The sequence below is a fragment of the Leptonychotes weddellii genome, chromosome 12 (genome assembly GCF_054177405.1).
Source record: "Leptonychotes weddellii isolate Sample4059 chromosome 12, ASM5417740v2, whole genome shotgun sequence".
In the NCBI taxonomy this organism is placed as follows: Eukaryota; Metazoa; Chordata; class Mammalia; order Carnivora; family Phocidae; genus Leptonychotes; species Leptonychotes weddellii.
This window is the reverse complement of record NC_138380.1, coordinates 25716204-25732863: the sequence shown is the minus strand read 5'-3', so window position 1 is coordinate 25732863 and position 16660 is coordinate 25716204. Positions and strand designations below refer to the sequence as shown.

Below are 16660 nucleotides of genomic sequence, written 5' to 3'. Positions count from 1 at the left end.
GGGGAATGGGAGGGGGAGACGAACCATGAGAGACTATGGACTCCAAGAAACAAACTGAGGGTTTTAGAGGAGGGGGGGTGGGGGGATGGGTTAGCCTGGTGATGGGTATTAAAGAGGGCACGTACTGCATGGAGCACTGGCTATTATACAAAAACAATGAATCATGGAACACTACATCAAAAACTAATGATGTATGGTGACTAACATAACATAATAAAATTAAATTTAAAAAAAAGAAACTAATGACGATAGTAACCTATGGAGTGGGTGGGAATAGGAAGTAAGGGATTAAGCTAAGAGGAAGACTTCTCTGCACTGTATCATTTTACATATTTTAATCTTTGAAACTTATGTTTCACTTATTTTAAAAATATAATTAAATCAAAAAGGATTTAAAAATTTAAAATGTATAGAAAAAACATAGATAAATCCAACTGTATATCACATTGACAATGTAACTACACAGAAAGAATAATTCAAATAACTTGAATACAGCAATCTGAATATTCTTTAAGATATATTCTAAAACCAAAAAGACTTTTTTTACTCAAAAAATCTTAAACTCCATTTAATAGGATTATTTTTTTATTGAGGTATAACTGACATACATTATATAGTTTCACGTATACAACATAATAATTGATATTTGTATGTACTGCAAAATGATCACCACAATAAATCTAGTTAACATCTGTCACCATGCATAGTTACATAAGAACTTGTAAGATCTACTCACTTAGCATTTATAGGTTTACTATTAGTTATAATAATAGTATGATTCCAAAGCTATTTTATGTATAATATAGGATAAACCAAAAAACATGCATTAATATTATAAAGAATTAAAATTTTCACTGCTGTAGAAAACAGAGGCAAATATAAAATTTTAGAGGTAAGAAAAACCTGCAATGTCAAAAATTTTAATTGGAAATATCAGTATTGATTCATGATTGAATAATATTAAATAATATATATGTATATATATGTGTGTGTAATCTGTGTGTTTCTTAGCTCTGTTCACTAAAAGTGCTAAAAGCCACAATATCCCAGTAAAAATAAGCACACCTAACACCAGATATCAGATCTTGGTTTCTATATACTGAAAGAAATCAGGGCTCCCTGATGAGACAGATGGCTAATTCCAGGTGTGGGGCAAGAAAAGCACAAGTAAAACTAAGACCATTTGTTGCTTTGGAAAACAAGAAAGCTGAAAGGTAAAAGTACTCCAAAGGACATAGGAGCACCCTTAAAGGAACCCTCTATCTCAAATCTGGGATAACTGAGACATTTAAAAAAAAAAAAAGGTTAATAGATTATCATACATTAAATGAAAAAGGCCCATGCATCCTTAATGATACTCAAAAGAGCAAGAGAGAAAAGAGAAACTAAGGGAAATCTCTTTTCTATAGAAGAAAATCAGCAAGTAAACTTAGAAGAGCGATAAAATCAGAAAAATCATCACTTCAGGCAAAGATAAAAATGTATAAAAAATGATTCAGGCAAAGATTATCAACATATGCTAATATCTTTAACAAAAGGTAGTTGAGAAACAAACAGAAGATTCACAGGTCTCAAAACATCACCCCACAGATGACTCAGTAATTACAAAGGGAAAAAGGTACTTAGACAATGGAGAGATCTGGTGGCAACTACCTGAGCCAAGTGACCACGAATTCCTAATCTTGGGACAACCTGGTATTTTGTGTCTCTGATGTGATAGAGTGGGAAGAAAATACACCATTGGATAATATTTATATCAAAAGTGTTTTAACCTGAATCTAATCACCAGGATAAAACTCAGACTAATAACACCCAGAAGCAGACCATTCTACAAGTCAACTAGTCTGGACTCTTAAAAAGGAGTCAATGTCCTAGGAACAAACAAATCAAAAGGGTGTGCTGTTCTAGATTAAAAGAACTAGAGACATAACAATAAATGCAGCGAACCTTAAGTAAGCCTCAATTAAAATAAAAGACCATAAAGATATTTGAGAGAATGGGGAATTTAAAACGGGCTATGTGAGATGGTATTATGGAATTACTAATTTTTCAGGATGATGGTTATGCAGGAGAATGATTTATTCCTAGGAAATGCAGTAATGTCTTAGTGGCCTTAGTCTCCCCAGTCCCAGAACCAGGGTTGCACATGGAGACAATGACAAAAGGACATTACCTCATTCTAAAGGCAATCCCTCCATCCCTCAGCTGCAGAAAGCATGGAATGGAGTGAAAATAATACTTAATTGATTAAATTCTGGACCCAAGTACAAATTCTAACTAGACATCTTGTTATAATCAAGAGAAAGGAATATTGTCATGTGGCGTTTAAATGACACTGGCAATCATTTTATTTTTACTCAGATGCTCCTTGATTTCATACACGTTTTTTATTCAGATGCTCCTTCATTTTCATTTTATTCCCACATATTTAAAAAAATTAGAACTATTTACCTTGTCGTGAATGGCCCGCCGATTGGAAGGCTGTATTAGGACTTTGTATCCCAGGTTGGCGATGCCTTTGATGTGCCGGGGAGCCAGAGGTGCTCTTCTCTCCCAGGCATTCACATCCTCCCGCCTCAGGGCCACCACCGCTTTGTGATGAAGCCCTTTGGAGAAGCTGAGCCCCAGCCTGCCCAGTTTGGTCCCTTGTACTCGCAGCATCTTAAAACCTGGTGACTGTAAAGACATCATAAGAGAACAGGACAACAAAAGGCAGGAGGGCTCACAGATCAGTTCTGGTCTCCTGAGAAATCGGCTGTAAAATCCAACCAACTCAGATGTAACAGATACAAGATAGAGAAAAGAGGAGGGAAACCTTGGGTGACATCAGGTGCTTCTTTACCCAACAAACCCAAATTTCCACTAGTGAGGTTATTTATTTCCAAAATAATAAAAAAAAAAAGTACTGAGCAAATTATAGGACACTAGCCAGTATCTGCCAAGCCGAAAGAGTTTTTTAAATATATGTTTCATCAAACGTATTCGGCACAAAAGTTTTAAGCATGTTAACCTACAATGCAAATACAGGAAGATAATTTATGCCAATTTTGATGGCATAAAGGTTGGAATCCTTTAATCGTGTGCAAGATTCTTGACAATCCAGCTCCAATCTCTTTGGAGTTTCATCTCTGACCATTCCCTAAACTAGTGCTACTCAAAGTATGTTTGGCAGCCTGTTGATAGTCGATGACTTGCTTTTTACTGGTCCTGGATGAGCTATGCACAGAAATAGAAAGTAAGCGCCTGGAAACCTTTATATCACATGACCATTTTTCTGTAATTCATTGTCACTGAAATTTATGAAAGTATTGGTCCTGGCAGATGGGAAATTTAAGAAAACAAAACAAACATGCTTCTCCATGACAGGTGTTAAAAGGTTAAGAAGCACTGTCCTAACCCTCCCTGAACCTTTTGTTGATATAAACATGCTGTTCCCCTTTTCAGGGTTTCCTCTCCACACCACTTCCTCCTGCTATGATATTAAACCCAGACCTGTCTCAACCAGTTTTCTAGCTGCTATTCCAGATTGCACAATTCCGCTAATTTATTCAATCAAGAAATGTTTACAAGAGGCTTACTATGTGCCAGCACAGAGTAAATTTTATATAGATTTTTAAAGCATAAATATCAAACAATACTCTGTCCCTCTTCAAATAGTTACATACACTTGGCAATTTCAGATGATAATTTATGGATCATTTCAATGCTAAGCCTTAGTTTTTATGTTTAAGGTTGGCATCAAAATATAGGGACTGAATTTCACACTTTCTAGAAATTTCCTACCAATCACTGCTAACAGACATCAAAATTCTTATGAACACATTTCTGTTACATCAGACTGCAATCTTCTAAATCAGACCCACTTTACAGATGGGGAAGTTTTGTCTCAACAGTGGCACATACAAGTACATTTCCAGGGAGCAACTACTTAACACTTGAAATAGAAAATGTATAGGTCAACTCACAACACAACAGACTAAAAGAACAAAGCTAACAGCAAGGAGATCAGCTAAGAAGCCCTTAGAAAGAGGGACGTAAGAAAAATAATGCACACAGCAAGCGAACACGCTGATGAAAGCAACTCAGGCTTTTTCACTTGCCCAAAATACTGATGAGCAATATTTTAGTAAAAGACTGCTATATACTCTATCTAATTTTTGGTTTATTTATACAGTTTTGTTTTTAAAATTCTTTTTTGAGAAACAGAGAAAAAAAGAGAAAGAGCATGTGTGAGCAGTGGGGAGGAGCAGAGGGAGAAAGAGAATGCCAAGCAGGCTCCATACTCAGCACAGAGCTCAACACAGCGCTTTATCTCACTACCCTGAGATCATGACCTAAGCAGAAATCAAGAGTTGGACACGAGCCACCCACGCACCCCTATACAGTTTTGTTTTTAAAAGAGCTTATATTAGGCCCAAACTCAAGCCCAAGTCCATAGCACTTATTCTCCCCCAAACCAAAGGAAAAACTGCAACAATCCCATAGGACTTAAATCCCTACGGTTCTCAAATAAAACCAATTCCAAAGACAAGTGAGTTTTTTTGAACACACAAATGAGCCTAGAAAGGGTCCCATCTTCCCCACAGGGCCTATTTCACATACCATAGGTGACGAAGTGACCCTGCATCCTCTATTCTTAGTAGCAATTCTTGGAGCCAATATGAGGGAAGACGTTCAGATAATTTAGTGTCTCTCCTCAGCCCAAACTTGATTTATAATCACAGCCTCACCTTATTCAGTGACCATCCCTCCACTTCTTCCTTACCTCCCTTGTCTGGGGTAGGGGATATGGTGTGGGAGGAGACACAGACACATACACACATATAATACACACATATGTATTTGCAAAGGCAGACTTTCTGTAGACTAGAAAAGAAGAGTAGCAGGGGGTGATCCTCTGAAGTTTCTTTGGGAAGCTGCTTTCACTTTCACTTTTTGTAGGGAATTCTCAAATCATAATTCCAACTTTGTTTTTAAATAAATATAACAATAATTACCATTGATTCAACCTTATATGCCAAACACTATGCTGAACACTTTCCAGACATTATTTCATTTCCTCCTTGCAAAAATCTTAATAAGTAGATACTATTATTATCTTCATTTTACAGGTGAAAAAACTGAACTGGAATCTGCCTAGAGCTGTTGCTTCTAAGCAGAAGCAGGATTCCTAAGTTAATATTTAACACTCAGGATTTTTCTCTTCGCCGAAGCCTACAGATCCACACCATGTAGATCTGATGTATCTTACTGCTGCCAGCTCATTTTAGAAATAAATTAGATTCATATGGCATCAACTTTAATAGAGTAAGTGATCAGTTATCTCCCCAGCATGGAGTGCTTCTATCGATCCCTTTCCTATGTGCCACTGAAAATCCTTCCTGAGTCACTGCCAAGGTAAATTCTAGGTTTCTGGGTACTTAGAACAAGAGATTTAATTGTAGCAGGTATTACTGTGCTAGTAATTGTTTGAACTTCAAAATCTGGCCTCAACATGGAACTTTCCAGGGCCACAATTCATTCCATTCTAAGGTCATCAAGAAATCTGCAGTAGTGAGAATTTCTTAATTGTTCTTAGATAGGGCATGGCAGGTGTCTGGTATTTCATGGAAATGCCCAGGTGGGCTGTTTTGGATTTCCCTGTCCTGAATTTTGTGGGCTTTTCCAAGAATATCAGGAAGTAAACGTGAGGTATATTTCTGACAATGCTTTCAGTGAAACAAAGCAGGAAGACCCCTGGCTTACCTACTGGCTCTAGTGAGACCACTTGACAGTGCTAATGACAGCCTGTAGGATGAGCAAGGAGGAGGTGGGAAAGCAAGAAAAGGACATGAAGAGACAAAGAAAGAATTAGGGAAAATAAGGAGGAGGAACAGGAGAAGAGAAAGGGTAGGAAGAGAAGTGTCACATAGTCAGCGGAGGGAAATAAGACCCTTCCCCTGACAATTTCTAAACAGTCTTTTTCCTTCAACATATAAAATGCCAATGTTCCTAGTATCATAAAAATGAAATTTAAAAGATTCTTCTCTGTTTTTGTAAACCAAGAACAGCACTAATGTATACATTTTTAATCAGGAATTTGAAATAACTCTAAAAAGTCACAGGAGTATTATAGTGAATTGCACAGACATGTACTGAGATAGGAGGACAATGAGTGGATGGACTTAGCAATAGAACATACTCTACGATAACCACCGTACCTGTCTTTCCATCTTTCAATGGGAAAAAGACTTAAGAACTTCTTTTAATTTACAAATTACCTATCTTTGCAATGTATACATGAGAATGGGGCAGAGGGAGGACACCCTTAAATGTTCTTGGTATTTTCTAACCTTTTCAAAGAAGTGAACAGGAAAATGGTCATTAGAGATAAAGATGATAAAGCAAGCCTAGAATTCCATACATATCCCCCATTTTCTTTCAGTTACTATGAAACAAACCATGATCACTGAGTATATCACCATCCTAAATCACATAAAGGAACCAGAGAAGATTTTGTGAGATGTATTTATAAAAGATTACATCTAAGGAAAAGCTACCTTCAAGAGCAGAGGACCACAGCTCCATGGCATTGAGTCTTGGCCCACACTACATACTTGGTTTCCAGACCATAATAATCCTGGAGAGGCCCAAAAGGGTTCCAAATTAATAGAACACCTCGTGATAGCCTAGAACTGATCCAAATGCCTCTCAACCCCAAGGCTGGCTAGAACAAGGCTTGGGCAAGCAGCAACACCGTCCTCCAGACTTTCACTTCCTGTTGCATAGGTACATTCTTTTAATGCTTCCACATTAAACTCCTTATAAAACAGTTAACCATATGTTAAAAAACAAACAAAAACAGTAAACTTGGGGCAGGGGGAATCTACTAATATTAATTAATCTGGTCTAAGAATATTCATGTTTTCAAGCAGCTACTCAAAGTCATCTGAAGATCTAAGACCCATGACTCTTCTGGTCTTTAGACCACAAATTTAATATCATTGAGATGGAATGCAAAGTTAATTTTAAATTGGAGTCTAATCCAAAATGTTTATCTGCTTATCTGTCCTTTTGCTAAACTATAAATGCTTACTCTATGACCTTGGTACATCACTTGACCTTTTTGTGCCTCATCTGCAAAATGGATTCATATTAATATCTACCTCTCAGGGCTACTGTGAAGTTTACCTAAGCTAATATGCATAAAGTACTGAGTACTATCTTGCATGCCATTAATGCTCAATAAATGTCAAGAACCAAAGAAGGCCCCAAGCCTGCCTACTCCTCAAGGGTGAGCACAACCACACCACTAACAGAAAACACTACTTTCTCCTTCTCTTTGTTACACAGTAGTAAGGCCCCACAGTGGCTCCACATTGACCACCCCCTTCCTCTTTCCATTTGTCAAGGAAAACAAAATGGAGCCCAGTAAGCCCTCTCCTCAACTTCACCCTTCCGGCCTAGGTGTTCAAGATAAATAACTTACCATTTTAATACTGTATTTCATTAAATTTATGACACATTTTTTCACATTTTAGCATCCCTGAAACAGGGATGTATTTTACGATCGACGGCATCTTAGATTCAATGAAAACAGTAATAATGTTATTCCCCATGCCAAATGTATAGTTTCTTAATTCCATAGAATTTTTTTGTGATCTCACCAAGAACACTTGCCACAGTTTGCAATGTTATTTCTATGAGATAATTAATAAAAGAATATTTGGAAAAATGACACCTTTTCTGTTAAAGGGGCACTGCATACATACCAAAGATCACTTCCAAAATCCTGAGCTGTTAAGGTCTGTTAAGGCTTAAAAGCTTGGGACGGGGAGAGGGAGGTGGGTAGGAGGATTCCATTGCAAATAAATCAAAATAAAGTTCTGATAATGCTGTCACCAGTAGCAAATGAGATTGAAAACAAATACGATTTTCTGGAGAGTGGGAAAGTCACTAGGGAAAGTTGTTGGCCTAAATCTCTGTCCTCCTAACTCACTTTGCAGAATAGCACAAGTTTACACTGCCAGAAGGTCATATACCCCTAGATTCACTCATCTATGCAGAAAAGGGGGTGGGGGGGAGTGCAAGTGACAAAATATACACGCAGAGACATATAGACATCCATGCAAAGTGCTACTGTTGACTTTTGTTTTTACCATAAAGTATGTGAAAGCTACCACCTGAGTAAATGATCCTTCAGTCCCATGAAAAGCTACATCCGCATCTAGAACTAATGATGTAATGTATGGGGATTAACACAAGAATAAAAAAAAAAATTGAGAGAAGAAAAAAAAAAAATAATAAATAAATAAATAAATAAATAAAAAAATAAAAATAATAATCATATAAAATCCTTAATAAATAAATAATAAAATTAAAATAAAAAAAAAAAGCTACATCCGCATAATCACAGCCACACCTTCCTCACGTTTTGATAACTGATGACCCACAATATCAAAAAATGTTCACCTTTGTTCAGGTTACTGATCGCTCTCTCTCCCTTCGTCCCTTCCTTCCTCTCCCCAGGCCCCACTCCACTCCCACTCCCCTAAAATCATGTCTGAAAAGGACATCACTTCTCTAAGTTGTCAGGGCATTTAGCCCAACTCAATCGGGCAGAGTAGCAACGAACTGCGTTCTGCTTGCGCCCCTTTCCCGCATAAGTGCTCACACTGGCCTCGCAGCCCCTGCAGGGTCTCAGGAGTTCAGGAGTCGCTGATATTCAGGGTGCCCAAATTTCTTACACCTTCTTGGTCTGTTACAGTGTAGCCAAGAAGCAGCAGTTTGCTGGGGGGGGGGGGGGGAGTCCCCATCTCAAAGAGAATGGCCAGCCCGAGATGGTCAGGGCTAGGCGTTTGTGATCAGAGTTTGGCTAAGCAGGCCAGAGCTGGAAAGGTCGACCGGCAACCGTGCACAGAGAAAGTTGGGGTTAAGGGAAAGGACTGCCCCCCAAAATCTCCATCAACCACACCCCGCAGCCAGCCGACCTAAATAAGCGTGCAGTCCGAAAATTAACAGGGTGTTCGTTCTGCAGCTTCCACACCTATCCTTTACTCCCCAGCAACCGCTCCCGCTTCCCCGCCAAAAAAAAGAGAAAAGAGAAAAGAAAAAAAAAATTGATTGCCATCCCTTCCCTTTGCTATTCAGAAATTCCAGAACTGCGCCGACAGCCCTCCCTCGCTCCAAGGGAAACGCTCGCAAGGGAGGCCCCAAAGCTCGCCACCCTCTCCCTTGCCCGTCCGAGCAACCGCTGGGTTCCGCAGAGTCGCGGGGTGGCCCGCGACGCAGGGCGTAGGAGGCAGAGCTCGCCCGCCGCTCTCGGAGGACAGTCGGAGCCTCGCCGGCGATCTCCAAGCGCATCTCGCCGGCTGGGCCCCTCCGCCCGTCGGCTCAGCCCCCTCCGGGCAGCCCTCCTCACCTCGTCCCCTCTGAGGTTCCGACCGGTCCTGCCGCCTCCGAGCTCCTGGGTCCGGATATGGAAGGCTCCGAATTCCCAGCAGAAATTGGGATGGGGGCCGGGAGGAGGAGGTGTTTGCTCAACTTCTGAGGACGTCATGCCTCTTCCTCCCGCAGCCAATCAGCGGCCGCCCTGAGGGAACAACCTTCTCCTCCGCCAATTGGCGGCGCTGCCAGGTGCTAAGTCATGCCCTGCCCCTGCTCCTCCCCGAAAATCCTTCTGCCTTCTAGATCTCTGACCTGCGGGCGTCCTTAGCTGGGGGCATCACGTCCTCCCAGGACAGTTATTGACCAAGTTTGTAACTGTCCGTAGCAGAGGACAGGCGGAGACGCAGAGGACGAAAATAGTACGGGCATTATACCTAGATAGATGTGTGTATCTCCTGGAAAAAAGTTGCGAACGCATGTCTATTATGTTTGTTTAGCGATACACACTTTTCGAAGCGTTTCACAGCTTCATAATAAGCCTGTGAAGCCAGATGACGGTTCTTAGAACAGTTTTAGAGTCCAACAAACTGAGACTAGGAAATTAAATGTAGTGTATCCACATCCAATGAATATTAAGAATCTATGTGTATATGGCAAAGTCTATATTCTTAAAAAGTTTTAAGTGGCCCTAGAGGGACAGGGGGAAATGCACTTCATGAAGACTAGCCTCAGCACTAGAGGTTGAAGAAATGCCAGACGCCCATCTGTGGTCCTTTAGGGAGTCAATGGCCAAAAGGTAACTGTCCTTCCTATTCTTATAACTTTCTCCAACACAGACTTTTCTCATACCTACCACAGATGTGTTTAACCATGAAACTCTTGTGTCAATAATCCAGAGCCTAGAACATTCTTATAAACTCCACTTGTACTCCAAGTGCAGAGAAAATTAAAATCTTTTCTGGAAGCTGAGACTGTCCTCTGTATCTCTAGCTTCACATACCCAAAATCATACTCCTAATCACTCCTCTCTAATCACTCCTCTCTTAAAGTCTTCCCTTTGTGCTGGGTTTCCCAGCTCCATTCTTGGTATCACCAGCTTCCTAATCACCACTGAGCCAGGCCTGAAACACCAAATTTGCTTCAGTTCTTCTTCCATCTGTCAACCTTATCCCTGGTGTTGACTCTGTCCTTTAAAATCCCTCTCCTATCACTCTCACCCAAACCCCTTTTATGCACTACCTAGATCATATTCCCTTAAGCACACAACTCTGATCATATCATTAGCCTGAGCAAAATCCCCTGAGACTATCCACTATCTGTAGACCATTGCCCCAAGTCCTTCAGGCAACATATGAGTTGCTTCAAGATATGGCCCAAATCAGCCATCTCAGCTTTATTTCTATAGTAGAACCAGCCTTAAACTGACACTGAAACACAATCTGTGCTTTTCTATATCCCTAAGGATTAGGAGCCTGAATCAGAATCCTTACTTTTCCCCCTCAAGCTGTAAATCATGGGAAAGTTACTTCATTTTCAAAAAAGCCTAGGTTCCCTTATCTGTCGATAGAATAATACTAGGAACTACTTCACGGGGTCATTATGATAACAAAATAAGCTGATGTCCAAAGTGTTCTGCCAAGTGTCTAAAGAAACTGACAATTATTATTTCTCCCCCAGTATCTCATGCTGTCCACTTTTCTGTAATTCTCATTTACAAAAACGTCCACCTCCCCAAAACTAATCCATCCTTTAGGGTTCAGCTCAAATGCCACTTCATCAATGAAGCTGTCCTTGAATACCAAGCAGATCCGCTCTCTCCCTTCTCTCTCCGTCTGCCTCTCTTGTTGTACTCACCACAGTCTTCCTTATACAATAGCCATTTGTATCTAGCTTATCTCCATCTCTCACCTGTCCTCACTATCAGCTCATAAAACCTTTAATAAAAGCAAGTATTTATGTGTGTGTATATATATCCTTACTCACTTTTTCCCCATTGCTTCTAACACAATACTATGCATGTGATAGATCAGAGTCTCAGAAGGAAACAGATGGCACAATCCAACTGAGTAAGTTAGGAGACATGAAAGGAGTAAGTGTGTGCAGCAATAGAGGAAGGCAACAAAAAGATGCTGCCTTCCCCCCCACCCCCCAGGGACTAGCAACAGTGAGAAGTACCTGCAGGCCTTCATGCGGCCAGGTAAGAGATGGTTACCAGAACTCAGAAAGAGCTCTAGCTTGGTGTAGCTAAACCTATGGGGAGTGCCACTTGATGGTGGTGGCTTTTAGCAGGCAGGGAGCTGCCTAAGGAACAAAAAACTCCACCCAGAGGGAGCTACCTAAGGCAGAAGTCAATAAACTTCTTTCTGTAAAGGGCCAGAAAGGTCTCTGTCACAACACCCAACTCTGCCATTTGGAGTGTAAAAGCAGCCATAGACAATACTTAAATGGATAGGTGTGGCTGTGTGCCAATAAAACTTTATTCATAAGAACATTGCAGAGCAGATACGGACCAGGGGTCATAGTTTATAGACCTCTGGCCTAAGGAATGAATAACCTCCCTTCATTCTCCTACCCTCCCATCTCCTGCTGGTGCTATCTACAAATTGAACACAAGAAAAGCCAGAGGGTTGGTGTAGTCCATAAATGTTAGTCCCTCAGGGACAGAGCAGGTAGAGAAGGGGGCAGAAATTCTAGAAGATTCAAAGGAGAATATTCAGCACAAAAGGTTTTCAGCAAATGCTTGTCAAAATTAATGAATCATATGACTGGTTACTGTGAATTACTCTGCAAATGGTTGAACATTCATGGGAAAACTATCAAAATTACTTCCCTGAATAGACAAATTTGGAAAAGGGCCCTGGACCATGGTGACCCCACAAAGGGCCCATGAGGCTCAGTCAGCTTCTCTCCTGCTTTACTTTGAAACCTCATCCACTTCTGACCTGCCCTCACCTTGAAGAAATACTAACCTGTCCCCAAATTCCTCCTGTGTAAATTCCAAACTACTGCTCAAATGCTTATGGTATTCAGGAATTTTGCAAAATATGTGAATGAGAAATACTGTTCCTTAAAATGGGGAATTCAAATGTTTTTCATCATAGTGATATTTGTTTTAATAAATGTGACAGTTCTCAGAAATTTCTTCACAATGAAAAGGGGCAACAGATGAGATTAAAAACAGGACTTGGATATACCCCAAGTCAGCTCCCACAGTCAACCCCTCAGACACCCTCAATATGGGAGACCCCGGGCGCCTGGGTGGCTCAGTTGGTTAAGCGACTGCCTTCGGCTCAGGTCATGATCCTGGAGTCCCTGGATCAAGTCCCGCATCGGGCTCCCTGCTCGGCAGGGAGTCTGCTTCTCCCTCTGACCCTCCCCCTTCTCATGTGCTCTCTCTCATTCTCTCTCTCAAATAAATAAATAAAATCTTTAAAAAAAAAAAAAATATGGGAGACCCCTTCTACCCATGTGGGGTGCTAGGTTGACACTCTTAAATTAGAAAGTTGATTTGGGGCCATTCAAGCTGCCTTTCTCCCACCTTCTTTGGCTTTCTTTCTTCCCTAATTGTTCCTCACTTTGGTTCTGTCCTTCCTGAAAGACCCTGAGGGTAGTAGTTAGGCATCTGAACACTGCAGTGAGCTGGACCTAGACTTAATCCTCCTTTTCCACTCACTAACAAGCCATTTTGTTTCTTCGTTTCCTTGTCAGGACAATGGGAAAAATCATAGAGTTCTCAAGAAGATTAAGTGAAGCATGTTCTCAATATATGTGAGCTATTATTGGTGCTCACTATTTTATTCTGTCTTATCTTCTCCTCCCCCCCCCCATTTTTTTTTGTGTGTTCAGAACCCACTCTCAATCTTTTTTTTTTTTTAAAGATTTTATTTATTTTTTTGACAGAGAGAGACATAGTGAGAGCAGAACACAAGCAGGGGGAGTGGGAGAGGGAGAATCAGGCTTCCCACAGAGCAGGGAGCCCGATGTGGGACTCGACCCCAGGACCTTGGGATCATGACCTGAGCCTAAGGCAGACGCTCAACGACTGAGCCACCCAGGCGCCCCCCACTCTCAATCTTAAGTTAATTTTGCCATAAAGAGAAAAGAGATGGACATTTGGAGGGAGGAGGTAGAAGCAATCCAGCATGCTACTAAGTTTGTTCTACTTATTTCTCAAGACCTTATATTCTTACATGAACAGAAATTTTTATTATATCAGCTATAATCTGCCCACCGTAATAAATTATTCTATTATAAACACAAGCTTCTTGTAGACAGAAAGTGCAAAATCAAATGTACAAAATTAAAAAAAATAGTTTAGGAAGGCAAAGTTTCTAAATGACAATTACTATTGTTGCCTCCCCAGTTATCTTAGGAATGAAACATACCTACCTATCTTCAAGCAATTTAAAACTGATCGGGTAAGGCAAAAGCAGGAACCACCCACAGATAAATCGTAATTCCTGCAAACAGTTTCTGAATGGAGATAGTGATGTCCTGGGGGACTGTTCCCCACTCACCTTTTATTAAAAAGCAGAGAAATCTAATTCCTAGTTTACCTCCTCTACCATTAGCAGTCCTTAACAAGCATTCCTGAAGAAAATAAAATTCAAGAAAATTTCAAAGCTCCTTTGCAGTTCCAGCGTCAACCTTTACTGGTTTCTAATGTTTCACAAAGTCCTCAAGGGTCTTGTCATCCCGTGAGAGTTAAGTGTGTGTAGGTATACCTCAATGGGTGAGTTTGCTGCCCATCATCGCCTGCTTAGTAACTGTTATTCGAAGTCTACTAGGACTTGCACGTTTTCAGTTACATATCATTGTATTTTATAAATTGGTTGAGAATTATAAGTTATAATAATATAAGCAAATTTGAGGAATGCAAATTTTGGAGTATATCTCCCTGACTAATGATGGATCTAATAAATTCAAATCAAGGAAGAAAACCCAGTGCTTTTCCTCTCAGTCTTGTTTGAATGAAAGTCTCAAGAGAGAATGTGACTTGAGGGACTGAGAAAAGATTGGAGAAAGGAGGGGATAGGTTATCAAAGTAAAAATAAAACACAAGTATAATTTTTCTGGCATATCTGTAAGTGTAATTGAGCCAGAAACAACTAGCAGATCAGGTTTAGGAGGTAGGAGAGTCAGGACCTTCTCATTCTAGTCCCAGTCTGGGTCAGGTACTGAATGAAACCAATCTTTTACTGTTGTCATCTCACTACAGAACTAGGAATGAGGGGGAAAAAAAACACATGAAATTTGGGTTTTTTGCAATATAAGAAGTAGCAGCTAAGAGAAATAATCTCAGCATTGGCAAGGTCACAGCAGGAAGCAGAAAATCAGGTGGAGAAAGTATCCCTGACATTGAACTGACTCTCATGATAATTGCCATTTGTATAGTTCCTCAGAAAAATATAACAGAATTTGAAAAGAACAGAAAAAGAACACCAAAGGAGGAAGTTCCTGTTGGATGGTGTAATGTTGACATTGCCCATGATAGGCACAGGCCTTTGTGTCACTATCACTTAACTATTACTGAAGGACCCCACCGTCTAAAACAAAACAAAGTCAAAAGACAAGAATTCACAAAATTGCCAGAGTGCTGTCTGGACCAATATACATAGGCGAACTCCAAATGTTTGTTTGCTATTTTATAAACATAGTTTAAATAAACACTTCCCCTACCCTAAGAAGCCAAATGCCCACAATGCCAAAGATATGTCAAGACAAACACCACACCAATGTATAAACTCCTAGGAGTCAGAGACTCTGTGCTCTGTTTTTGAAATCTATTGTTCACCCTACACACACTGAGTCCTGAGGGATCCATGCTGTAACGTGGGAAAAATAGATTTGAACCACGGATAAAACAGGGAAATGAAAAGAACAAAATGAGGGAGAGTGGAAAAAACAAGGATAAAGAATGAAGTGAGTGGAGGGGGCCAGGCCTATAACAGGAGAATTAAAGCAAAATGTATTCACTGTGTGCAAGTCCAGTGCAAGGGAAACAAGAATGAGCTGCCACTGAGAACAGAAAGGGAAAAGAATGAGCTGCCCTTTCAGAAAGGGAAAAAGAGTCAAAGATTTTGTGAAAACACCCAAATCTTAAATTCCTCTGTCTAATTTTAAGAAGGGAACTAGTTTGGGGTGCCTGGACGGCTTAGTCAGTTAAGCGTCCAACTCTTGGTTTCCGTTCAGGACATGGGTGGTGAGATCGAGCCCTGCATTGGGCTCCCTGCTGAGCCTGGAGCCTGCTTAATGTTCTCTCTCTCCCTCTCCCTCTGCCCTGCCACTTGCTCACACATAGGCTCGCTCTCTCTAAAAAAAGAAAAAGAAAAAAAAGGAAGCAAATTAGTTCAAGGAACCTTTCATAGCTAGCAATACCTTCTGCTCCTTAATCCCTTTCTTAGGCACAGACTGCCCTTGCCTGCTGACATCCTTGGCCACTTCTCTCAGCCTCAGCCTCTTCCTGGTGGCCGTGAAAGCTCCATGGCTTGACTTGTGGGAGCATGGCTGTGCTATCCGCTGAGCCACAACAGTGAAATACCTTCTCACCTGAAAGGAAGGGTACTGTGTCCCTAAGCACCTAAGGGAGTTCCATGGCCTTTGTACTGAGTTGAATAATGTCTCCCCTAAATTCATGTCCACCCAGAACCTCAGAATGTGACCTTGTTTGGAAATACAGTCTTGGCAGATAAAATTAAGGTAAGAATCAAGATATGATCATACTGGATTCAGGTGAAAATGCCACTGTATGAGACAGAAAAGAACACACAAAGGCACAGGGAAGAAGGCCATGTGAAGACAGAAGGAAAGATTGGAGTTCTGCTGCCACAGCCAAGGAACCCCAAAAGCACCAGGAACTAGAAGAAGCAAGAAAGAATTCTCTCCTTCTCCCCCTAGAGGCTACAGAGGGAGCATGATGGTGCCGACACCTTGATATCAGACTCTGGTCTCCAGAACTGTAAAACAATAAATGCCTGTGGTTCTAACCCACCCAGTTTGTGGCACTTTGTTACAGCAGCAGGAAACTAATAGACTTGCAAATCACCAAAGAGCCAGGTTGTCATCCAATGTTTGGGTGATCGTTCATGTACCACTATCTGAAGACACAAAACAAAATAAAATCATACAATGACTATTCGGGGTCTTTTCTGGTTCCATACAAATTTTAGGATTATTTGTTCCATTTCTTTGAAAAAAGTGGATGGTATTTTGATAGGGATTGCATTGAATGTGTGGATTGCTCTAGGTAGCATTGACATCTTCAAAATATTTGTTCTTCCAATCCATGAGCATG

General features: G+C 40.7%; 1 protein-coding gene across 3 annotated transcripts in view; it reads right to left on the bottom strand.

Annotated features, from left to right (window-relative positions):
- AASS (aminoadipate-semialdehyde synthase) overlaps positions 1 to 16660 on the bottom strand; it is a 75443-nt gene that overhangs the window by 55300 nt on the left and 3483 nt on the right. Inside the window, exons 1-2 of one of the 3 annotated variants that reach the window (XM_081800184.1) lie at positions 9401 to 9560; positions 2452 to 2676 (exon numbers count right to left, since the gene is read on the bottom strand). In XM_081800184.1, the coding sequence (XP_081656310.1) occupies positions 2452 to 2676; positions 9401 to 9538 (363 nt within the window). In that variant the 5' untranslated portion in view covers positions 9539 to 9560. Of the gene's footprint in view, positions 1 to 2451; positions 2677 to 4602; positions 4867 to 9400; positions 9561 to 16660 lie in introns of those variants that run through there. The other 2 variants (XM_081800185.1, XM_081800187.1) reach the window with 2 other exon arrangements.